Source organism: Poromitra crassiceps, assembly GCF_964638095.1.
Source record: "Poromitra crassiceps genome assembly, chromosome: 5".
Taxonomy (NCBI): domain Eukaryota; kingdom Metazoa; phylum Chordata; class Actinopteri; order Beryciformes; family Melamphaidae; genus Poromitra; species Poromitra crassiceps.
In genome coordinates, this window is record NC_139642.1 from 42,416,183 (window position 1) to 42,441,570 (window position 25,388).

The 25,388-nt window shown below is 41.0% G+C and overlaps 1 protein-coding gene across 1 annotated transcript in view; it reads right to left on the reverse strand.

The window, feature by feature from the left end:
• cntn5 (contactin 5) overlaps nt 1-25,388 on the reverse strand; it is a 179,539-nt gene that overhangs the window by 124,869 nt on the left and 29,282 nt on the right. The window contains exon 2 of the mRNA XM_083637132.1: nt 11,515-11,633. Coding sequence (XP_083493258.1) covers nt 11,515-11,569 — 55 coding nt within the window. The 5' untranslated portion in view covers nt 11,570-11,633. The remainder of the gene's footprint in view (nt 1-11,514; nt 11,634-25,388) is intronic.

Consider the following 25,388-nt stretch of genomic DNA (forward strand, 5'->3'; position numbering starts at 1 on the left):
TGTCGCCTCACAGCTAGAAGGTCCTGGGTTCGACTCCCACCTGGGACGCTGTGGGCGCTGAAGGAGTGCGTGCCCGTCCGCATGTCCTCGAGTGCCCGCCGCCCGGGGTGGGGTCGTCAAAAGGGCCTTTCTGTGTGGAGTTTGCATCTTCTCCCCGTGCCCCCTGGGGGTTTCCTTCATATAGGAACCCCTTCACCAAAACATGCAATATCCTGGTTGCTAATGTGGTGCCTCCTCTGGTTGTTAGGGGCGCCTGTTCGGAGGGAGGGGAACTCGTTAGAATAGCGTGATCCTCCCAGGTGCTATGTCCTACCGGTGAAGCTTCCCCTGTCAGGTGAAAAGAAGCGGCTGGCTACTGCCCATGTTTCGGAGGAAGCATGGAGCCAGTTTCGGCTCTCCCCAGATTGGCAGAGGGTGGAGCAGCAACCAGGATAAATAAATTAAAATTAGCACTAATGGGGGATAAAAATGGGATAAAAAATCGGGGGGGAAAAAAACTTATTTGTGATGGATATATATGCCACCTGGATTACATGTATGTTTCACATAGGGTTGTGTTTTGATTTTAATGTTTTATTTTGTCAAATATTGAAATGTTCTAGAATTGCATGTTGTGTTAACATAAATATTATTTCTATCTACCACTTATGTTGTAGACTGCTACGTCAGCAGAAGCGACAACACAAACATCCAAAATGCCGTCTGCAAACATTGTAAAAAGAAGGAATTTTTCATTTCTGGATTGAGAGTGCGTGTGTTTGTGCATGTATGTCTCTGGGGTGGGGTCGGGGGTAGAATGTTGGTTGCAATGCAAATACCGACTGTAGCTAATTGTCTCTCTTGTGTCTGTCTGGAGTGTCTGGTGATCTATGATTTGTGACAGTTCGTCATAATTTCTTGGAAAACATAAAAATGTGTTTGCATATCTAAAAGGATATTGACTTTTTGCTCTCTGCCTGTATCATTCATATAAGCCTTGAGGTAAAGAGTGGTGTGATCCTTCACCTGACAACCATTTCTAATATTAAGCCATTTTTCTCATTTAGTAATCTGAAAAAAGACAGTCATGCTTTTATTTCTTACACTTTCATTCTGGCAGCAATCAAAAGCCTTTTTTCACGTCACTGTTTTGAACAAAGCGTGGCAGCTAGGCTTTTAATCACATCACTTTGATTCTCTGGTAGAATTAATTGTAAGATTTCACTGACTTTTAAAGCATGGTTAGGTGTGGCCCCAGGCTATATTGCAGGCAAGGTAATCCTCTATGAGACAGTGTGCAGCCTCAGATCCTCAGGCTGTTTCAGGCTTAAGATAAGTGGTGACGGGCCTCTGCCATCATGGCCCTGAGGCTTTGGAATGACAGCTTAGACTAGCAGAACCAGCTATCATATTGTAGATCACTTGTGTGATGTCTTTTACAATATTATTCTTACTCCCATAGGCTCCGATTCAGAGTTGGCTCACGTAAATTGTGCACCTACAGTACATCCTTGAGCAAGGCAAAAAGTACCCCAGCCAAGATACTCAGATATTCTGAGTTGTGCCACACCAGCGTGTAGCTCTGAGTTGAGGCAGTGTAGGGAAGAATATTTAATGTATCTTTTGCCCCTGTCCACTGGGCCGGATTCTGACCTGAATACGTTTTTGCAGATTGTCCCACTGATACGTTTTTGCAGATTGTCACACTGAATAGGTCAGTCACACTGCCAAATGCGAAATTAATTGTGAAAATTAAAGAATATTGATAAATTGAGATTTCTATAGGCCTAAACTAAGTACAATCAAAATAAATGTATTATTGCTATGATGCAAAATTCTGTGCAGATGAATGAGCCAATTACAGCCTTGACTATTTCCCCCGTCAAAACGGCTTAATTTAGAGTAAAATCAAATCCAAGAGACATTCAACACTGTGGCAAACACAGTCGAAGAAGACAGAAAATATTCTTGAGAACATGTTGATTCTTTATACCATTTTCCCATTACTCTGTGCAAGATGCTGGACTAACCATCACTGCACCTACCCAGCCATGGCCTTTCCCTTCATTTCACATAATGCAGACAGACACCCACTACAGTTAAATTATACATATACAATACATTATTTCTGACTTTTCCCTCGAGTGCTTGTATTGGTCTGAAAAGTCATTGTATTTCACAGTGGCGTATTCAATTCAAAATTCGTTCTTATTGTCTCTGACTCTACCGGAGGCTTGTTCAATACTTGATTGTGATTGACTGGGAGGATTTTTACGTGCAACATCCGGTCTAAACCCTCTTCTAAATTAACATAGTGTTACAATTGGAGAAGGCCAAACGGTATTACTGCTAGTTATTAGGATTATGATTTATTAAATTATGCCTAACCTAGGCTGAATTACTACCCAATACAGTTAGCCTCCTAGCCCCACTGTAAGAATATATCTCTATCCTAGCCCTCATGCTCTTTCTATGTTCGTGTCAACACTACACTGTAGTAAGAGCCCTCATACCGACCAGCCAATTTTCGTTAGGTAATCTGTGTCTCACCTTATTTCTGCACTTTGAAGTCCCAGGTAGGGTCGCATGGGGCAACCTTATTATATTGGAAGCCTAGTTGCGCCAAAAAGTGAGCGGTTGTTCCTTTAAAAGACAAAGTTTGACAAGAATCACCGAGTTGCCTGGAAACAGAGTCTAGACGCATGCACACTGGCATCGTTTCGTCTTCGACATACTGTACTATCTCTATCCATGTATTGACGTGACAGTGAGACTTACTTGTTTATGTATTATGCAAGTTATCTCTGTCTAGTAGGGGTAGTAATTCACAAGTCGTATCTTCTAGTTCCCCAATGTCGGTCTGGATTTGGACCAGCTCAAGCTTTGTTTGTGTGCTGCTGGCTTGCGCTTTCGAAGGATGTTAAGGAAATCCAGAATCCCCAAACGTGATAGTAGATGGTCCGAGTCTATTTTTGGTTCCAGAAGTAGTCTGCTTCCATTAGCTAGCTTGCACCTAGCCACTAGTAGTAGCTCCAGATAATATCCAGTTGCAAGCGCGTGTATCTTCTCAATGTTCACACACACAACTAGCTGCTCTCAGCCAACAGCAGCTCCAATCCTGAGTCCATCATTCTCTGTGGTCTCAGCAGACAGTATCAGCTCAGCTGCTGAGCTGCATCCACTCTCTTGTCTTCCTTTGCATCATGGACAAGAGAAACCTTTACCCCCTATGATGTCAGTACTTTCCCTAGAGCTCCACCTAGCAGCAAACCTCCAGTACAACAATAATATAAACAAAATCCTAGGAAGTACTAAAAGTATGGGAAAGATGGCACTCGATTACAGACTCAGACTACATGTAATATTATGATTAATAATTTCTTGAAGGGTGTCCTGTAGCGTAACATAGTGATGGATATTTCCTGGAAATGGAGATAGCTTTTTTATATTCCCTCACCCTTGGAACTCTTTGGGTGGATGGTAGGACAGCATGTGGCAACAAGCAAAACCAAAGTGGTTTAAATCCCTTGAGGAATCAAGTTTTGCTACATCATGCCTTGAAGTGTCTTAAGAAACTGCACAGAATTTGGTCAGTGCTACAATGTGATAATCTGTGCCCAAATCCACCACACTGTCCTGTGTTGTTTCTGGCTGTACTGTATCATAATTCTCTTGTGGAAGTTGTTTGTCTTGTAACACAACTAGAAAGCTGTACAGTATGTTTTTTGGGGTCGATGCAAAGCGACAAGCCCTGTTAAAAGGGTCTGTCCGTTACAAGTAAAGTTGAAGATGAAAGTGGACCAAATGCTGAATGTTTAGACTTGTGAGGTGATGAAATGTGACACAGCTGAATAGTAATTTGTTGGAAGAGAAAATTGCATGCAGGGAGAGCCAAATACTGATTGTTGCGTCTCCGCTGTTTATACCCATGGAGGACCAGATCTTCTCCCTAGTGGGTGAAATCAGCTGGAAGCCAGAGCCACAACCATTGATTGGACAAAAAGTGGAATGATTTCACATAATTCATGATGGTGGCTATTCACCTTGTTCCAATGCAGGGATCCGCCAATTACTTCCTGTTGTGTTTACACTTCCTGTGACAGTACAGTATTATATTGTGTTCATTGTGTTAACTGTGGCCAACATTGCTGAGGGGAATTAAGGTGTGTGCAGACCCCTAAGAGCCAGAGTCAGACTAGGTTTGAAACAGACGGCGATTTGAACAGGAAGTCATAACACAACTGGGTCAAGTGGGCGGGGCTACATAAGGTGAATAGCAACCGAATTTTAAATGTGGTGCAGAGTGAACTGTAAATAATGCGGTTTGGGTTTTCTACTGAAGGTCTCGCCATCACACAACTTACAGTAAATCTTTACAGTGTTACAATGTTGCTGTATAGCACATTTATGGCAATTATGTAGTGTTGTAGTACTCGAGACCGGTCTTGCTCTCAATGCCACATTTTGATGGTCTCGCCCTCTCTCGGTCTTGGTCTCTCAGTCTCAAACAACTCAGGATTTTATTTCAAGACCAGTAGAGACCACACTAACCCAAAAGTCAAATGTGCGCACGATCATGCTTGTGCATAGTAACCGCCCAAAGGCCCATTCTGAGCCAGAAAAAACGCTGTTTTCCATTGTGTCAAATTATTTTCTACTGCAGACCAACAGGTTTACAATTCAAATACCACTTTTACCGCAAAACACCAAAAGCCACCCCAACCATGCATATTTGCCTCCTAATTTCATCTGCCACAGTGTGTCACAGGGTAAACCAAATTAGTTATCTAACATTGAGAAAAAACAAACAAACAAACAAAACAAAACACTGATACCTCTTCTTACAAAAGTATCCCTGATGTGAAAATAAAGCTCGGTATGGACCACAATTAAAGTTACTGTATGAATCATCTTAACACATTTGAATACAAATTTCCCCCAAAATAGAATCATTGCGTTTTGCTCTCCTCTGTATCTTTGTCCACCCTGAAAGTCAGACAGACAATAACAATAAAGTCCAGAGACCTTGATTCCTGCTACTCACTCATACAGGTCATTTTCATGATACACTTCATAAAATTGCAAAATATTTACCCATTACAATGTCATATAGTAGCAGAAGAGAATCATTATTCCAAATGGGTATGCACATAACTGGTTCGCCACAAAAACTGATGTTGACATCTTAAACACAAAGAAAGCAGTGACATGGAAGGCAAAGTTGAACACAAAATGAAAATTGCCTTGAAGGTATACTGCAAAAGGCACTTTGATATCCCTTGAGTTGTCAAACTTTTAAAGGACAACGAATAAAAATACATTTGTTCAACCTTTTACCACTCCATTTATCTAAACCAATCTGCCAGCAAAGGCAAGCAGCCTGCGCCTCCTTGGTCTGACCCCCCCCCCCCTAAAACAAATCTAAAGCAGTTTTCTTCTGTAGTTGAAAGTGTAGATAAATATTTAAAATATTGTCACTATCAACAGTGACAATTGCCATTCCTGCATGTGTTTTAGGGTTCAATCAGCAGCAGCATCTGACATGAGTGACATATCTCAAGGCCAAATAAAGTACGGTAACTGCTCAAACATAGTGAAACTTTAACTCCTGAGTATTTCATAGTACCGTAATATATTTTGATCAAAACATAATGTTGTCCACATATTGGTTCAGACATACATTTGAAGAGTTTAAGAAAGCACTTAAGCCTGGTTTATGCCCGCATTTGTGATGCAAAGTTGCTGGATTTTCAAATCCTCAGACAGCAATGCGTTTATCTGCAATCAAGTGAAGATTCAATCTCACTAGGATTCCCTGACACACTGAGATGCTCAGATGTGTGATCCTGGTAAAAATGCTAAACTCAAAACTACAAGCAGGTCTTTTAAATGCATCCAACATTTTCAGACAAATCCTTTGTTAGATCTTCTTAAAAAGCTGAGGCAAATTGTTTCCTTGATGCTTATAATACTTAGAATAGTTAGCTTCTCTCCAAACTGATATCACCTCATCACAAATGAAACTTTCTCCTCTAAAATCCGCCACAATTTATTAATTATTAGAGAGTCCTGAGGGACAGGGATCAAAAGTTCAAAAGTTGGTTCCATTTGATAGTACGGTTTAACGAGCAGACGAAGGGCTGTCTGTTCAACTCCCAGTGATGAAGCTCAGAGGGTGGCATACAGAGCATGGGCACTCCTCTGGTAGGTTGAGATAAACCAGTAAAGGACAGAATCCATTAGATAGACAAACATGAGTTATGTCTGTTATGAGTTATGTCTGCTTTATGTTGACGATTTTCTTTTCAATTAATAACTGTTTTTGCTTGTGTTTGTTTTATGTACAGTATCTGTGTGGTTTAGAATTATTTTCAACTAATCAGTTTATTGCATTATTTGTATTACTTTTTTCCACTAACATTGTAGAAGATTGTTTTCTGTCCAACTGAACTTTAGAAAACTGTTTTTGGCAAGTTTATTTTCTGTGTAATTGTTAGGGAATGGAATTTTAACCACTCCTCATCCGCTAAATGTATATATAACAGCTGATATAAACCAAATGATTCGAAACCAGGAGTCCAGGAAGATGTCTTTATGAAAGTATACTGTATGTATTACCATAACATTCTCTGTCAATATGTATTGTCAGAGGACTGAATCTCAATGTACCATCCGATCAATGTACAGAGTCCAAATATTCAGTGGCGATGTCACAATTTGACATATGCTTTATAGTGTAAGGCAGGACAGAGAAAAACAGAGAGAGGAGGGGGGGATAAATGTGTGTGTGCTGCTCCAATCTGACTGAGAGAGTTATCAGTTGTTATGGAACTCGATGCACTGACCAAGGTCTCAGCAAAAGGAGCAGTCCTATATGTGTGAGATGTCATGTCATTGTAACTCACTGTAGCATAAGTATGTGTATGCAAATATAGCTTATTGATTAGGAAATGCCAATGGAACTTATATTTTTCTCCAACAGTAATGTTTCTGGTTATTGTTGTATTACCGTAAATTCCGCACTATAAGCCGCACCGGAGTATAAGCCGCACCTGCAAAATTGCCTGTTTGTTACATATATAAGCCGCACCGGACTATAAGCCGCGGGTGTTTTAATGTATTTTTTTTTTTTTTTTTTTTTGTGTTTTAATGTTTAATTACCATATGTAAGGGTTCATGCACAGAGGGGATTGTCGGGAAAGAGATGGCTGTTTGAGGAAGCTCCCATTTATTAACATTTCAACAAAACAACATAACACAACACCACCTGTGTTTTTTTTTACAGTGCACACAGTGTCCGCGGTGTGGTGAAAAGAGGGAAAGAGAGGAAATTAAAACAGAAGTGGATTTATAGTTAGAAAGAGTGCTAAAAAAGAGATTTTTTTTTTTTTTGGAAAAAATCCATAGATAAGCCGCACCGGACTATAAGCCGCAGGGGCCAAAAAAGGCCAAAAAACGGGGGAAAAGCCGCGGCTTATAGTCCGGAATTTACGGTATTTGATTTCATTATGTATTTTTATTTTAAATGCTTTGCTTCTTGAATTTTATATTGTAATTTCAGACCCCAGGAAGAATAATCGCTGCTTGAGGCAGTGGTTAATGGGGATCTTAAATAAATAAATAAATAAACATGCTCTGGACTGACCAATGGAAACACTTGATCTGGAGGTTCAGGATTGTGCACTAACTGCTGACCTCTCTAGTAAAGATATGCTACCAGAAAACATGAGCAATGATTCTACAGTATAGCTCATTGGATAGAGCATAACGCGAACACTGCCAGGGTCAGGTTTTGATTCCCACTGAGCCACCAAAGCAACAAAACAAAAGAAAAAGAAAAAGGAAAAAGAAAAAGGGGGAGGGGGCAAAAAAAAAAAAATACACTACCAGTCAAAACTTTGGACACACCTGATTGAAGATACCGTTCTGCATTATCTTAAAGCTATTGGATCTAAAGGCTTATGCTTATTTTTTATTTTAGACAAATATAAATAGTGAAGCTGATGCCTATGTTTGCATTTATTTCCAAAGGCTTTGCCTTTCCTCAAGGCAAGGGTGACTACATTAAAGAATCGAAAATATAAAATGGTTTTGATGCATTTAACACTTTTTTTGGTCACTGCATAATTCCATGTGCATTATTTCATATTTTTGCACTCACTTTTGCACTCACAGTACTGTAAGATGCTATTGATAAACATGTGCACAAAATGTTTTTGTTTTGCCTTCTTTTTTGAATGATGCATGTAAATGTATTTTCCAGGTAATGCGTGTTAAGGCCAAGTCAACCAAACCCACCCTTACTGTTCAAATCATACAGTATCAACCAAATAGTCAGGACTGTGGGCCTGTCAATGGCTGACCTTTTGCCTGGAGCTCGTGCGGTTTACGGCTACTACAGACTTCTATTGAAAGGATGTGCCAAACCCTCTCAAATCACAGAAACACTCAAAAAACATTGCAGCATACCAGAGTTCAACAAGTTATGGCGCCTTCATTTCTTTTCAGATTTAAGTGCACAATACATAATTTTTTTTAGATTTGGTTTCCTTCTTCCATAAAATGTGAAAAACCCAAAGCATTGCCTCACATCCCTAAGTGATGAAGTCACATTTACAGCAGCCATGTCAACACTGTACCACAGTTCTACTAATCAGGCATGTGATTGGCAAAGGACAAAAAAAGCAGGAAAATATATACGGAGCGCAGATCACGGTGTGGCACACCCCCTGTGTGATGGTGTGATCTGCCATGAACACATGGGTGTAAATGAAGCAGCATAGTAAACAGTTTGAGCAGTAGTCTATACAGGCCAACAGTGATACAGTTGTAGTGTAGGCTGTCTCTCTCTAGCTGTGTTTCCATTCAGGTTTTGTGCAAATTCTAAGCAAGCCTTTGAAAAAGAGACCATCTTAAAATTCTAATCAGGTGCGCTCACATTAACGGCTGTTAAGCGAATAAGTAGGTTGTGTGTGGGCCCGGGGGTGAGACAAGATGGAGAGAGAGAACTTTCCATTACTTACCATAAGAAAAGTAATAATTGTTCTGTCATGTAATCTGCTGGTGGCACAAAAAAAAATCCTTCTCGCGGTGATAAGTAAATATTACGGCCGATATCACAGGAGAAATATGCATTCTGCGACGCTACATGATATCTGGGAAACAATATGCACAAAACAGTTTTGGGAATCAGCATGCAAAAAGCATTTTAGGGAGGGACTGAGAGCCTTTGGGTGCAACGCTTTAGGATCCAGAACAACATTTGGGCCCCTATCGTTGCATCAGCCTTTAAACTGCGCTGAGTGCCAGGCGCAGCGCAGCGCAGATCAGTGGGCGTGGACCAGCCCACTCGATATCTTGGTGTTGGCGCTACACGCAGCCTTAAGCATTACAACCATGCCTTTTAAGCGTAAAATTATGCACAGTCTGCTCATTGGAGAAGTGCAGTAAACGAGTCCCAAGCTTGCCTTTTAAGCTCCAATTCCACGAAGCAATCCAGTAAAACCAGACAAGCCAAGCGCTCTGCTCCCCCCCCTCCCTTCATCCCGTCTGTCTGTCTCCATATATAGGCTATTATTCCATATTATTATGCTTCTCAAACCAATCTAACTGCAGTTTAAATACTGCAAGCATGTAAATACGCTACACTATAGCAAGATCAAAGTGAAAAGAATGTTCTAAACGCATCGGCTAGAAAAAAATAGCGTATCCCTGTGATGAGATTAGATTGGTGAAAGTTTGTCCAGAATCATATCGTTTTCTCTCCCCTGCTGCAGGTAGGGTGATGCACATAAATATAGCCTACATTATGTAAAGTCATTGCAGAAATGTGTTTTTATTGTAAAACTAAATGTAAAGTAGGGCCAATTTATTGGAGCAGACATCACAGTATAGCACATGACAGTTAGAACCGCGTTATGCTGTCACTTATCTAAATCACGTTAAATCTACGAGGGATATATATAGGCCCAGGATGACATATATGTTTCACATAGGGTTGTGTTTGGATTTCACGATTTTATTTTGTCTAATATTGAAATGTTCTACAATTGCATGTTGTGGTAACATTACACATTATTTCGATCTATTTCTATGTACCTTTCTATCTATTTAGGCTAATTTGGATGCTATTTATTATCGAAGCCAGGCAGTGAACATTTGTTTGGCCAGAATGATCTCGTTTTCTCTCGCCTTCACTGCACAGGTAGGATGATGCAACAGCCTCTGAATGTCACGGGCTCAAAACTGTCATGTTAGAAAAAACTGTCATGTTGTTATACTATGTACGGTATAACAACTTATTTTTTCTATCGGACTTGTGTTGTCCTTGTGCCTGTCTGAGTGAGGAGAGAGAGAGAGAGAGGGGGACAAACTGAGATCAGCAGAGCAGCCAGAAGCTGTGCCTGGAATATCCGCGGCGCACTGACTAAGGCCTGGATTTCAAAAGCGCAAAGCGCTAAATTAACGCCAGGAGGGAAGATATCATTAGGCCGGTATTTAAGGCCGAAACGCCCATTCTGGCCTATTCTGCCACTGCGCCACGCCTATTTCGCGTAAAGCGCATTTCGGGGCGTAAAGCCATGTTGCTATCTTCCCGAGGCAGGCGCAAGGCGCGTTTTTTTCAGTTTAAGGCCCGTTTCTGCGCCTAAGGCCTGTGGGAAAATAGAGCCCTTGATCTGCTGCAGGATTATTGGGTCGTTTGTTCGGCCGGTCGGTTCCGCCAGCAGAACGCATCGCAAGCTGCCAGCTGTCCTGTGCACAACACAGGGTCCAGCTGATCAGTCATGTGAGATACTGTAAATGTTCACTATGCCAGACCTCCTTCGAAAAAGGCGTTTCCCTTTACCATCTTGTGAAAATCCTTTCTAATGCAATAATTCAAAATGTGTATCTAAATACATTGTTGGAAACACAACTTCTGTCTCTGTCTCCTCCTCTCTCTTGTTCATTTCAAGGTTTGCAAAAACAAAACAAAAAAAACACTAGCCTGGTAAGACCATCCTGATCATTCTGTTTCGCTATGTGAGGTCACGTGCTCAAGATGGTCTTACAAGAATCTTAAATTGAAAATAATATAGATGTTTCATGTGAAGATAATTCGTTTTTGCATTTAAAGGTATTACAGCTGATTTTGGAGAAAGAATGAATTAACAGTTCTTATTCCCAGGTCATCAAGTACTGATGCTTAAGATTGAGTCAACACGGTTCTCATTTTGCCAGGTGGTCAAATACAGACGCTTTGGGTTGGTGCGCCAGACTGACCCAAAGCGTGACAACCTGGGAAAATGAGAACTGTGTTGACTCAATCTTTCTCCAAAATCAACCTGAATGAGAGGATATAGATGTCCTCAAATCTTCATTTCACTCATGCAGCTCAATATTTTTTCTCCGTGAAATAAGCATGTGATCTGTTTTGGGCTAAGCAGAATCGGAATCAGAATTGTCAAAATCCAAACGATAACCAACCCTACTTAATTCTTCTATTCTTCTTTACTTCTCAAGACCACCAATTTCAGACCAGACTCAATTTCCTACCTGAAAGGCCACTGATGACAGACAGGAGGAGAAGTAGTTTCCATGGTGACCCCATATTTGTTCAGGAGGGTCCCGTCTGCGAGAATGTTAGCAGGTCTGTTTCTTCATTAAAGCGGTGCCTAAAAAACAGAAACAAAAGCAACTGGTAGGTAGATATAGATATATATACAGTAGATATATATAGATATTGGTTATTATCACCTAAGAGGCATGTCAGAACTCAGAAGGCCCACTTCACAGCCCACTTCACAACAAGGGATATGTGTACAGTAAGTTCAGGTGTGGATGTATTGTGGAGTAGTGTTGGCTAGTGCTGTCAATTCTGAAGCTGTTGTAGGCCTCAATTTCACATGTGACATGTTAGTTGCCTACTTCATATATTTACCGGTACTCTAAAATTCAAGTTTCTATTGGTGCTCACATTAGTTTAGAGATGTGTTGGTAAAATACACACAGAAGAATAATGTTGCTGCTACAGCCTGCACAAGAACCATTACAAGGATGGGCATGAAATCACGAGCAAAAGCTTACACTAATCAATGGCTGATTCTCAGTGAAAATTCTCAGGGAAAACACTACTTCATAGATTTCCTCATAGGTGAAATGACTGAAATCCATTCCTATACCCAACTGTGCATGCAATATTCTATTTGCAAACATTGCCAATGGGCCACATTATAATGTCCTCAGCCTTATATTGTTGATGGCTTATAGCAGTGATACTCAACTTGCGGCCCGGGGGCCAGATGTGGCCCGTGATAGGGTGCAGAGTGGCCCCCTGACCATTTTCTAATTCACAATGAAAACTAATAATTAAATGAAGTTTGAATGAGCTCCAGCTACATTGTCAAATAATATTGCTGCCTGCTCGCCACCCAGGCACTTATATGTACTGTACATGTCTAACATAACTTAACCTAACTACCTATCCTGTGTGCCCAAAATTGTCAGACTAAACTCTGGCTGGCACCTCAAAAACCTACAATCCGCTACACAAAAATGTATGTTAATGTTTGTTTATTAACTGGCCCCTGGTCTCCTGTCATTTTGCAAAAGTGGCCCCCGGGCAAAGCAAGTTGAGTATCGCTGGCTTAGGTGTATGCTATCAATTGTTGACCCCGTTATTCTCTCCTAGAACCATCTCCTTCCCAAAAAGCAGGATTTCTCCATCTAGAATAGATCATATATTATTCCTCCCTGTACACTGCATGTATGAATACATGTATGTATAAATCTCTCTCTCTTTCTCATCTTCATTGAGCTTGTCTCCGTCATGGAGATGGTTAATGCATGTGTCACAGACAGCACTGAGGGTTGAGGAAAGCATGTCCACACCCAGCAGGAGTCTTCACACATTGATCATTTATGCCTCCTTGTCTTTGGCTCAGCTCATTTGCTCCCTATCCTCCCCACAAAGCACAAACACTTACAGATTTGCTCACTGATACTAGCAGGGTAAATACTTTGTTTAGAGAGACAGACAAATAGATAGAGAGCAAGAAAATAAATGCCCTTCCTTTCCTTGTAATTTATGGTATTTGTTTTGTTATAGGTTACTTCAGTCAAAGGTAAGGGTAAAATTAAGCCTCTGCTTTTGTTTTTTTAAGCACACCCACACACAATGCACAGATGATTTGGTTCTCTTCTTTGTGTTTTATCATTTTTATGTATGCAAATAAATGAACAAACTGTAGTTCGGAGCTGGAAAGGTAGCTACTCTTACAAGAAACCAATGTGGAATGTTCTGCTTAGCAGTAGCCTAGGTAAACCCAGCCCCACGTGACCCCACGTGACCCAGCCCCCAGGTCACTGGGGGCTGGGTTTACCCAGGCTAGCTTAGCAGCAGCAACAGCAGCCTCTGCTGCCACAAGTGGTAAATAAGTTGCTAATAAATGCTACACTTTACTGTTTGTACATTCAGATATCAGCCTTATTTGATTGTTTCTGCTTGTACTCTCTACATTGCTTACCTCTTTGCAGTCTTTATAACTGATTTGCTGGGAAAAAATAGTTCCAAATATCCCCAAATGCTGTTGACTCGACTTGTTTTATTGAAACAAGAAGCTAATCCTGCCACTAATCAAAGTAGCCAGCGATAAACATGTTTCACTTCTTATACATACTTCACAATAAAAGCATTCTCTTAGTTTGTCAGAAGAAAACTTTTAATCTGAAGGCGCTGCGAAGGAAATGGAGTTACATGTTCCTGTCAACTTGACATGCTCCGGGATGGAGCCTCAGAAATACATCTGAACAGCTGCAGGAAACAGCCATTCCCAAGGCACAGAGTGGGAATGATAGAGGCACCATTCTCCATATGAGAAGTCAGTATACCGTCAAAATGATTGAAAAGCTGTAAAAAAAAAAGTTGTAGCATGACATGTTTGAGTTAATTTGCCTTACTTGACATCGATGTGACTATTGTGAAAGTGCACATCATGATGACGATGCTAAAACGATATATTGTACAGCAAACTTAAAAATTGTGGATCTCTCTCTTGGTTATCACTCTATTACAGTAGTAGATGAGATAGATCGCTGGACATGGTCTGCTGCCCCTAGACAGTACTAGATGAAGAAGACCAGTGAAAACTGCTCTCCATTTTTGGAAGAATTTCTAACCCTGAAACACTCCTTCACCTCACTATGACCTTACTTTCATCTCACTTACAGATGCATAGGAGTCACAGGATATCACTTGCCTTAACAGTTTAGTACTGTAGAACATGAGCCTACCGCATACATTAAAACACAGAAGTTGCCTCAGGAAGAGAAACCTCCTCTGTCCCTTCTTGTAGAGGGCTTCAGTATTGGCAGACCAGGTCAGCTTGTTGTCATAAATCCATGGACTGGACTGGACCACCTCCACATACATGAAACCACCCAGTTGGAGTCAGTGGAGTGTCGGAAGCTTCTTCTTCTTTTTCCTACAGAAACCTACTACTGTACCAGCTCCATCTCTGCAGGGTGTCTTCACACCAAGGGCTCTATCGTTGCAGCGGCGCAGTTTCTAGGCCGAGCGCCAGCCGCAGCGCAAAGCAGTGGGCGTGGAAAGGCGCACTTGATATCTTGGTATCGGCGCTAAACTCAGCCTCAACCATTATAACCACGCCTTTTAAGCGTAAAATTATGCATTGTCCGCTCATTGGAGAATTGCAGGGAAGAGACACACGCTTGCCTTTTAAGCTCCAATTCCTGGACAAATCCGGTAAAACCAGACAAAGCCAAGGGCTCCGCCGCCCCCCCCTCCCTTCATCCGGTCTGTCTATCTCCATATATAGGCTATTATTCCATATTATTATGCTTCTCAAACCAATCTAACTGCAGTTAAAATACTGCAAGCATGTAAATACGCTACACTATAGCAAGACCAAAGTGAAAATAATGTTCTAAATGCATCGGATAGAAAATTATATAGCCTATGGCTGGATGTCATGAGATTAGATGAAAGTTTGGGCAGAATGATATCGTTTTATCTCTTCTCCCCCACTGCACGATGCAACATCCTCTGAATGACACCTATCACTTTTACTGGATCTGATTACTTTATTCTATTTTATTTACAGGATTTTATTATTGAGTAATTGTATTTTATTTGGCCTATATATGCCCCCCCCCCCCCCACCCCCTGCCCACAGGCGCTGACAAATATGTTCATTCTCAATAAAATCTTCAGTAATCAATCAGAGTGGCTTTAATAGCCAGATTGGCAGCAGCTGGCGCAGTGTGATCAATATGGCAGACCACAACCGATCCGCAAAGTTCTCTGCTGAGGAGAAAATGGTGCTGGCGAATCAGGTGATATATCTGTCCACCATCCATTTTGAATAGCTACAAAACAACTCTTTACTTAAGTCATTTATTCATCTATCCATCCAGGTTCAAATGTACCATCGCGCACTGTTTGGGGAGGGGAATTACCCCGCCGGGAGGGCCGATATGCGCTGCGGCTTGTTCAGCACCTCGGACAGCGCCGCTGCCACAGACGGGGGAAACATTTGGAAATAATTCTAACTACTATGCTTTGCACAGAGAAAATATAAATACAACAGACTATTCTGGAATGAATAGCTGTAAGGAAGAGTGGGGTTTGAAGAAGCGCTACACAACAGTTTATCCAGTTTCTCTCTTTCTCTCTTTCTTTCTCTCTCCCTTTCTCTCACATTAAACGATATACATGCCTATAATGTCAATTATCTGAATGAAATAATAATACATATTAATTAGGAATATTAGTAATATTAGTAGCCTAGCTAATTTCGGGGGGGGGGGGTAATAAAACGTAGAGCTATATTACACATAAATGGGGATTATTAAAACTAAATTTATGAAACTGCATTACAGCTTCACCCAAAGCCTGAGAAGGGTTGCAATCTTATATTCTATTGTATTCTAAAGTATTTTTTTCTATATATTGTATTCTCCATTCACTTTCCTGTCCCCGGTGCACAGAATCCTGCTTTAGGCCTGCTTTTCAAAAGCGCAAAGCGCTAAAAGTAGGCCAGGTCGGAAGATGGCTGGAAGATAGCAGTACGCCGGTATTTAGCGCCGACACGCCCACTTTGGCGCATTCAGGGACTCCGCCACGCCCATTCGGCCTAAAGCGCATTTGGCAGCCTAAAGCCTATTGCTATCTTGCCGAAACAGGCGCAAGGCACGTTTTTTTGCGGTTAAGGCCCGTAATAGCGCCGATGGCCTGTGGGAGAATAGAGCCCCAAGTGTATTCAAACTGGAGCAAATTTTATACTCGTTTAGTTCAGTTCATTTTGGTCAGTTCATCACTGCGTCTCTCCTCCCACTTACAGTAGGCGCGGGCAAGTTCAGTCACCAAAATATTAAACAGGTGCAGGCTACTGCAACATTTATTTTGTTTTAAATGTGCACAATGCTGCTTACAGTGGACCTGATACTATGTACAAATGTGAATGTAAAATGAATGCCCCCCCCCCCCCCCCAAAAAAAAAGAAGAAGAATTTTATATATATATATATTAGGGCTGTGCCGATTCACTTATCTCCCGATTCGATACTATCACGATACTTGGGTGCCGATTCGATATATATTGCGATTCTTAAGTATTGCGATTCTAAGATTATTGCGATTCGATATTACGATTAAGTGCGATTTTTGTTTCTTTTTTCAGTTTGTTTGCTTGTTTACACTAGATTAGAACATGGGAAAATTGAATCATACACTTCTAGAGACTATATTATATCATGAGTAGGGCTGGGCGATATACCGGTAGTTAAAAAGTATATTGATATAACATCTTTCATATCAGTCTATATCGATAATTATAGATCATTTTAATTACCTGTTTTTATTAATAAAAAACATAAGAAAAAGGTTGCATTTAGCCACTTTATTTTGAACCACCTTATTTTCAAGGCACACATGTAGGTCTAATTTGTCACACACACATACATGCTCTAAGTGCAACTGCAAGCATTATTTACAGACATGGTGACGTTTTATATATACTGGCCCCTATCGTTGCATCGGCGCAGTTTCTAGGCCGAGCGGCAGGCGCAGATCAAAGCAGTGGGCGTGGAAAGGCGCACTTGATATCGTCGTGCTGGCGCTAGATGCAGCCCAAAGCATTACAACCACGCCTTTTAGGCGTAAAATTATGCACCGTCATGCTCATTGGATAAGTGCAATAAACGAATCGCACGCTTGCCTTTTTAGCTCCAATTCCAGTGATCCCGCAAAACCAGACGAAAGCCAAACGCTCTGCCCCCCCCCCTCCCTTCATCCAGCCTGTCTGTCTGCATTATAGGCTATTATTCCATATTATTATGCTTCTCAAACCAATCTAACTGCAGTTTCAATACTGCAAGCATGTAAATACGCTACACTATAGCAAGATCAAAGTGAAAATAATGTTCTATGCATCAGCTAGAAAAATATAGCCTATTAGATTGGTGAAAGTTTGTCCAGAAAGATATCATTTTCTCTCGCCTGCTGCAGGAAGGATGATGCACATAAATATACCCTACATTATGTCAAGTCATTGCATAAATGTGTTTTTATTGTAAAACTAAATGTGAAATAGGGCCAAGTTATTGGAGGGACATCACAGTATAGCACAGGGGTGGGCAACTGTTTTTCATGGGGGGCCACATGAGAAACCCAGATTGTTGCCGGGGGCCGAACAAATATTGTCACGCCGTAACCCATGGATGGGCAACTTAGATGATAGAGAGGGCCACAAAAAAATGTCCTCGCTACCAGTTTTTGCTGAGGGCTGAACGGCGCCAGCGCGAAACATTTTGGGCATTTGAAGCCAGGTTTAGAGGAATAACTCATTTTAAATTAACAGTTGTGATGTCATTATTCAGTCTTAACCACCAATATTTGATCCTTTTCTCACGCACTCCTATGTCACTACCTGCTCTCCCTGCAGGGCTTGAAATTAACTTTTTTCACCACCTGCCAATATGGCTGCTAGATTTTAAAGTTACCAGCCAATTCGAATTTCCACTAGCCGAAATGTTTTTCTTGAAATAAACCAGAATATGAGTGGGTTATTTTAAGCATAAGTATCAGTAAGTGGCCCGGGATTCTCAAAGCCTGTGTTGAGGGTCACACAAGAACAAAAATGCACTCTTGAAGCTAAATAAATCCAAAACCAACAAGTTAATTATTTAAATTTCTACTTCAATGTAGAACAGTCATTTCTTACACATGAGATTACTTTTAGCCTTTTAGTCATAAATATTATTGAAATATATTCCATATTCCAGACTGAAATGCTACAACAGAAGAGTATTGGCCAGAATGACATGAACATTTGGACACTTATTCAGCGGGTATCTTGCATGTTGCGTTCAGGTGCACTGTAAAAAAAAAAAAAAAAAAATTTTTTTTTTTTTTTTTTTTTTTTTTGCAATACCATCGCGGGCCACACAGGGGGCGCCGGCGGGCCGCATACGGCCCGCGGGCCGTATGTTGCCCATGTATGGTATAGCAGATGCCATTAGAAGCGCGTTCCGAAGCGCGTTCCGCTGTTACTTCTCTAAATCACGTTAACTCGACAAGGGGTATATATAGCCCCAGGAGGACATATATGTTTCACTTAGGGTGGTGTTTTAATTTCGATGATTTATTTGGTCCAATATTGAAATGTTCTACAATTGCAGGCTGTGTTACCATTACACATTATTTTAGATCGACCTTTTATATCTATTTCGCCTCATTTGGTTGCTATTTAGTAGCGAAATTTAGTACCCAATTGCATGCTGGGGCATTCACAGGCAGTCAGAGAGAGACAGTCGTATTGTGCCTGTCAGACTGCCTGCAGCCTCAAAGCGGTACGGACGGAGTTGTTTTACCCAGGCTGGAAGCGTTGTCACACAGGCTTGTGACAGTAACTCAACGCGGAAGGATTTATTTCACAATAAACTGGTAAACGCACACCAATGCCTGCTCCTGTCAGTAGGAGAGAGGGAGAGAGTGACACAGAGAAGGGTGACAGAAGAGAGAGGGGACGGACTGGCCCATTGAATAGGCCTGCTTTTCAAAGGCGCAAGGCGCTAAATTAACGGCAGGTCGGAAGATAAGAGTACGCCGGTATTTAGCGCCGACACGCCCACTTTGGCGCATTCAGGGACTCCGCCACGCCCATTCGGCCTAAAGCGCATTTGGCAGCCTAAAGCCTATTGCTATTTTCCCGAAACAGGCGCTAGGCACGTTTTTTTGCGGTTAAGGCCCGTAATAGCGCCGATGGCCTGTGGGAGAATAGGGCCCACACAGTATATATATATATATATATATATATATATATATATATATATATATATTAAGGCTGTCAATCGATTAAAATATTTAATCGCGATTAATCGCATGATTTCCATAGTTAATCACGATTAATCGCAAATTAATCGAATTTTTTTAATCTGTTCTAAATCTACCTTAAACCGAGGTAGGCTACCTTAAACCTTAGAGCTTTGTGCAAAGATGCACTGTTGTATTAATATGGGTAGCTATTATCATTAGTATGGGTAAGTATTTGGCCATTGACACATCTCTCAGGCTGCACTGTGAAGTTAATTGGTGCTATCCTCTACATCTCTCGAGCCACAGACAGCAGAAGCTGCGTGCATGCTCTCTCCCCCCTCTCTCTTTCTCTCTCAGTATCTCTCTCTCTCGCGTTCCCGTTCTCCGTCGGTCTCTCTCTATGGTCTGCTCGCCCTCCCTTCACTGCGTGTCTGTCTGTCTGTCTGTCTCGCTTTCTCTGCCTATCTCTCTCCCTCTCTGTCTCCCCCCCCCCATTCTCCGTCTGTCTCTCACTCTCTCTGCCACGGTGAGAGACGAGACACGAGGAGAGCTGACGCGCTCCCTCTCTCTCTCTCTCACCCAAAATGCAGGACATCTTTCTCAATTTGAAGCTGAACTTGCCAATATACCCATTTTCTTCCTCCTTTTCTGCTCACGGAGCTTTGCTTCTGCTTGCTACAGTATCAACGTTACTGCTTCCTGATTTCCCAAACTACGTGTCGGACCAAGGCTCAAACTTCAAAGAAAGTGCATGCGTTAATCGCGCATTAAAAGAAATAATGGCGTTAAAAGGAATTCGAGTTAACGTTAATGTATATACAGTATGTATTAGGGATGCACCGATATGAAAATTTTGGCCGATGCCGATAACCGATATTAACATTGCTGTTATGGCCGATAACCGATATTTACCGATGTCGATATGATCTGTATAAAAACACATTTATATGATAATAAAATTTTGTACATACTGAAAAACACATGTAAACACTGAATTTGAAAAAGTAATGAATTTCTTTATTTCAAAAACATTTGTAAAAGCCCATAAATCATAGATTTACTGCATTATTTCATCTCAATGTGAAGAATTTGGCTGATACCGATAACCGATGTTAACATTGCAACATCGGACCGATACCGATATGTTAAAAAATGACTAACATCGGCCGATACCGATATGATTGCCGATATATCGTGCATCCCTAGTATGTATATATATATCACGTACAGTAGCATACCCCTGAGCATGTTGCATGAACAAGTAAGTTAGTGTGTACAAAAAGAAAGGCCAAAGAAAATGTACTTTCCTATCTTGACATTTGTGTACCGGTAGTTTATTGCTGTACTATTTTCTTCCTCACTGAGCTTTGTTCTTGTTGTCTGCTTTGACGTGAGATGTTCTTTTTTTGCCTCACATTTGGCTTTGTTTTGAATCTCACCTGCTATTTTCTTTCCCCTTTGTGGGTTGGCTGGGTTCTATAATGTCTAAAATGCAATAGATAAACTAACCCTAAACAAACAATGATGATTTTCTCATCATTATTATCATTGACAGTAGTAGTAGTAATAGTATCAGTGGTTGCAATAGTATAGCAGCAGCATCAGTAGTAGCTATAAGCGTTGCTTTTTTTCCTGAGTCACCATTTGAATGTAATCATCCTAACAGTGCTGTGCGAGGCAGGGAGGGAGGGAGGGCACTTCACTGGTACTCATGTCTTCTGCTACTGCTCATTGAATTGTGTAAATTATGCTGGGAAGACTTGAAGATACATTACGGAGATATGTTGCACAAAGGGGATCTCTCTATTTGAATATATTCTGCTCATATAAATCACAAGAAAACTTTTAGAGGGCTGTTTTTTTGTGTGCAGATCTCTTTTAGATTGAAAGGCTGCGAATAAAGAACATTTAGTAGTTAATTAGGCTTGCATTGCGATAAGATAAATCATATTCAATGTGGATTATGATGTCAGTCAGGGCTGAATAATGATGTTGGAAAATTAATTGAAATCGCACTGTATGCGTTCTGAACCTTTACCAGAATATTAAAATAATTTAGTGCGAAACTCCACTACCTAAACTGCACTGACAACACATCTGACTGGCAGATCCCTGCATTTTAATTCAAACTGTATGTCATACAACAGTCTACGGTGTGTGCAAAGCAGGAACTTTGTCTAAGTTGTCATCTACAGTATGTGAAATGTCTGCCATCTCTGTTCATTATTACCCACACTAACAACCCACTGAGCACTACATGACTTCAACATTGCTTCTGTGCTCTCATACAACACAGAATGTAGTCCGGTATTGACCAAGCACTAGGCTACAGTAAATACAATGCATTAGTTGTAATTAAATTACAAAATTATGCACCAGATAAGTAGAGAATAATGCTTTAATTTTGTCATATCCCCCAGAAGATACGGAGCCTACTTCACTTTCACATTTAAATCCTAATATGTAGCCTATGTTAAACCAGGAAGTAATTTTGAGGGCTTACAGCACACATGGGCAAAATACGGCCCGCGGGCCGCATGTGGCCCACGATGGAATTGCAAACAGTGCACCTGAACGCAACATGCAAGATACCCGCTGAATAAGTGTCCAAATGTTCATGTAATTCTGGCCAATACTCCACTTCTACAGTTATAACATTTCAGTCTGGAATATGGAATATCAATAATCTTTATGACTAAAAGGCTAAAAGTAATCTCATGTGTAAGAAATGACATGTTCTGTTCTACAGTCATTTCTTGCGGCCCTGGGGCCTGCAGGGGCCTGGGGCAAAATGCGGCCCCAGCGCTGGACTCAAAGAAAAACAAAATGACCCCCAAAAACTCAATAAAAGGCAAAATTATGTTAATAAATTTCATCTGCTACAGCCATTGGATTTGTATCACTATTATATCAGGAGATTAACAAGAAATTACCAATCGCAATGGGAGAGAGGGTTAAAAATAGGGAGACTCCTGCGAAAATCAGGAGTGTTGGCAGGTATAATCTCCAATGTGTGGCCCTTCGCTTAATGTAAGTCAGTATGGCCCTCGGCAAAAAACTGTTGCCCACCCCTGGCTTACAGTATCAATTTAAATTGCTTCGTGCGAAGTCCAGTAGGAAGGTGTCAAATCTCATCCTGTGAAATATATTAGAGTAAAAAAAAAAAAAGTACTAGCCTTTACAGTAAAATTCTATGCACGTGCCCTTTTAATACATTCAACTGCAAATATGTCTAACCATTTATCTTTGAGAGCCTACATACTGAGTGAGTTTGTTACAATATTAGCACACAAATGCATGTCTGTTAAAACAGCACTTTACAAGGCAATGCCCTACTGTAAGTCCTGGGGCATTGGTGTTTTCTCAGCTACTACTTGCTTCCTAACAACACTTCCATGTTGAGGGACTAACAGTGCAGTGTGCCAGTATTTCCCCCACTTCCCTCCACTCTTCCACTCTCATCTTACATCCTTTAGCACTAAAATAATCACTGCTGACATTGCTTCGGGTCTAATATAAGAGTGCAATAAAATACATGTCAAAAAATTAAAATGTATACAGGAAAATATTAGAAAACATAAACATTTCAAAGCAGGTATTTGTTGATTATTCAAATTTCTCTGTGGGATTCTGTGGGATTGCTTTGGGAACCCCAGCCCTGTGGGCTTTATCATGATGCAGGTAATTCTTTCTTTCTTTATTCTCAAGAATATAATTTGTTCTCAGAATAGAACGGCACCTCCCTAAATTATGATTCAAAGTGAAATCTTTCACCACAGATATTTTTATAATGGAATAATAGGCTTGGTAATTTCACTGAAATAGAATTAAAGTGGCCTACAGGCAGCAAGGATAATTTTGAGTGCAAATTCATTACGCTGATATCTATGCAACTATTTCTCCTATAAAAATGGATTTCATGCTATAACAAAACAAAATGATGGCAAACAATTAAAGACCATTGTAGTATAATAGGGCAAACAGACAGCAAACATTTTTTGTGTGTGATATTTTTGTATTTGAGGCTGTTGCATACTAAGCTCTTTAAATGAGTCTGCTACACACACTGGTGGAATTAATCCCAGTGCTCTAAGGGATAAACTTGAAACATGATAATTTGGGGATTACACTCAATACAGCTGCACTTCCTTGACCAAAACAAGCCCTCTGTTAATAGGACATCTTCTCCCGATTAGCCGTTTGCTAGGTCATGGTAAACCCATAGGAAACTCTTAGAAGTAAAGAGAACAGCGGCAACAGCAGGATGCAACAGCAGAGATTTGAGAAGTGAGCTGCTGACCAGAAATAAGCCATTTGGAGTGTCTGAACCAGCAGGGAGAATCTGGATAGTGGATAAATAACTCCTTCCCAGGCAGCTCTCCACTCCCTTAATAAATACCATAGAGGATGCCTTTGAGCAAGGCATTCATCCACCATCTGTTTCAGTGGAGCTGTGCAGTGGTCAGCAGAAAACTGTGGGTGTTGTGTGAAACTCCCTGGTGTGCAAGCGCGTATAACTGTGTGAATGTGAAACAGGTCATTGGTGAAAGAGTATACGTGCTCAGCAACCTTCACTAGACAAAAAGAAGTTTAAAAATAGAATAAAAACTATAATCACAACAACGTTGCTGTGACTTCCCTGTGCTGTGGCCGCTAGCCTCACCTTGATAGCCACAACACAGCTTACCATTGGCTGCAGAAATTGTGTTCGGCCACAGCTATGCCATTTCACGTGCTGAATCTTTCAGGAAGTGGGTAATTAGGGCCAACTAAATCGGCAAAAATTGCTCATTAGTGGCTAAAGTGACTCAAGACAGGTTCAGTACCATGGAGAGCTCCAGAGTGTGGAGGAGCCCACAGGTGAGCGGAGTTATAAATAATCAGCCAATTGGAGTGATCTATGAAAAGCCTCTGGGGGGAGAGAGGAGAGACTGCATGCTACAGTAATGTAATAGTGTGAGTGAGGCCTGACTTAAATGGCCAGTCACAGTATCCTGAAAGCAACACCTGAAGACATTTCTTTGGGCTTTCGGACTCAATTTATGTGATAAGAATGAATAGCTCAACATTTACTGCCATGCAAAAAATCTAAATATCACCATGTAATCTGAAAGTCTTGTTAGAAATTGCACACTGTCTTTATACTATTGCTTTTAGAACTATTTATGTGTACACACTTTAAAAATGTATTATATGGCTTAACATGGACAGACTTCTGTCAATTGTAATTTGTGAAATGTGATTTTTTTTCTCTCTCCCATTTTCTCCCCAATTGTACTTGGCCAATCCCCCCTGTCGTCCCTGTCATTGCTTCACCCCATCTGTCGATCTGGGCAGAGTTGTAGAGTAGTACCTGCTTCCGATACATGTACAGTGGACAGCCGCTTCATTTCACCTGACAGTGAGGAGTTTCACCGGCAGGACGTAGTATTCCCCCCAGTCCCCCCCCCCCCCCGACCAGAGGAGGCACTAGTGCAGACACTGCCAATTGTGTCTGTAGGAACATCTGAGCAAGCCGGAAGTACCGCTGCCGGGAATTGAACCCGGGTCTCCGCGGTGGTAGGAGAGTTATTTTTACCTCTAGACACTAAAGAAAAAAGAACTCCCGCACACTGTCTCCACTTGCAAAAAGGTTTATTAACAGAAAGAATAACGTTTTGGTCCAAAGACCTTCATCAGATTATCCTGAGAATCTGATGAAAGTCTTTGGACCACAAGTGCTGTTAATAAACCTTTTTGCAAGTGGAGACAGTGTGCAGGAGTTCTCTTTTCTTTGGATTCAGTCGGGTTTTCCCTCCTCCGAGGCACCTGTGGTTTTTAGGTGTGCAGAAGCTTAAGTTTGCCCCTCTACACACTACCCAGATGCTCAATTTTTAAATGTCATTGTACAACAGTCAGTGTGTAATTTAAAACAATATTAGCATCTTTCCAACAGTAATTTACTCCCTTTAGTCTCAATAGCAGTATGACGTTGTTGGAGACGGATATAACAGCAATGACATACTGTAAGTGTAACCATGGCAACATGAATGAGTCCTGATTCTGATAATCAGTGTGCTTTTGTTTGTGATAACAATTATAGGTCAAGCATCTCA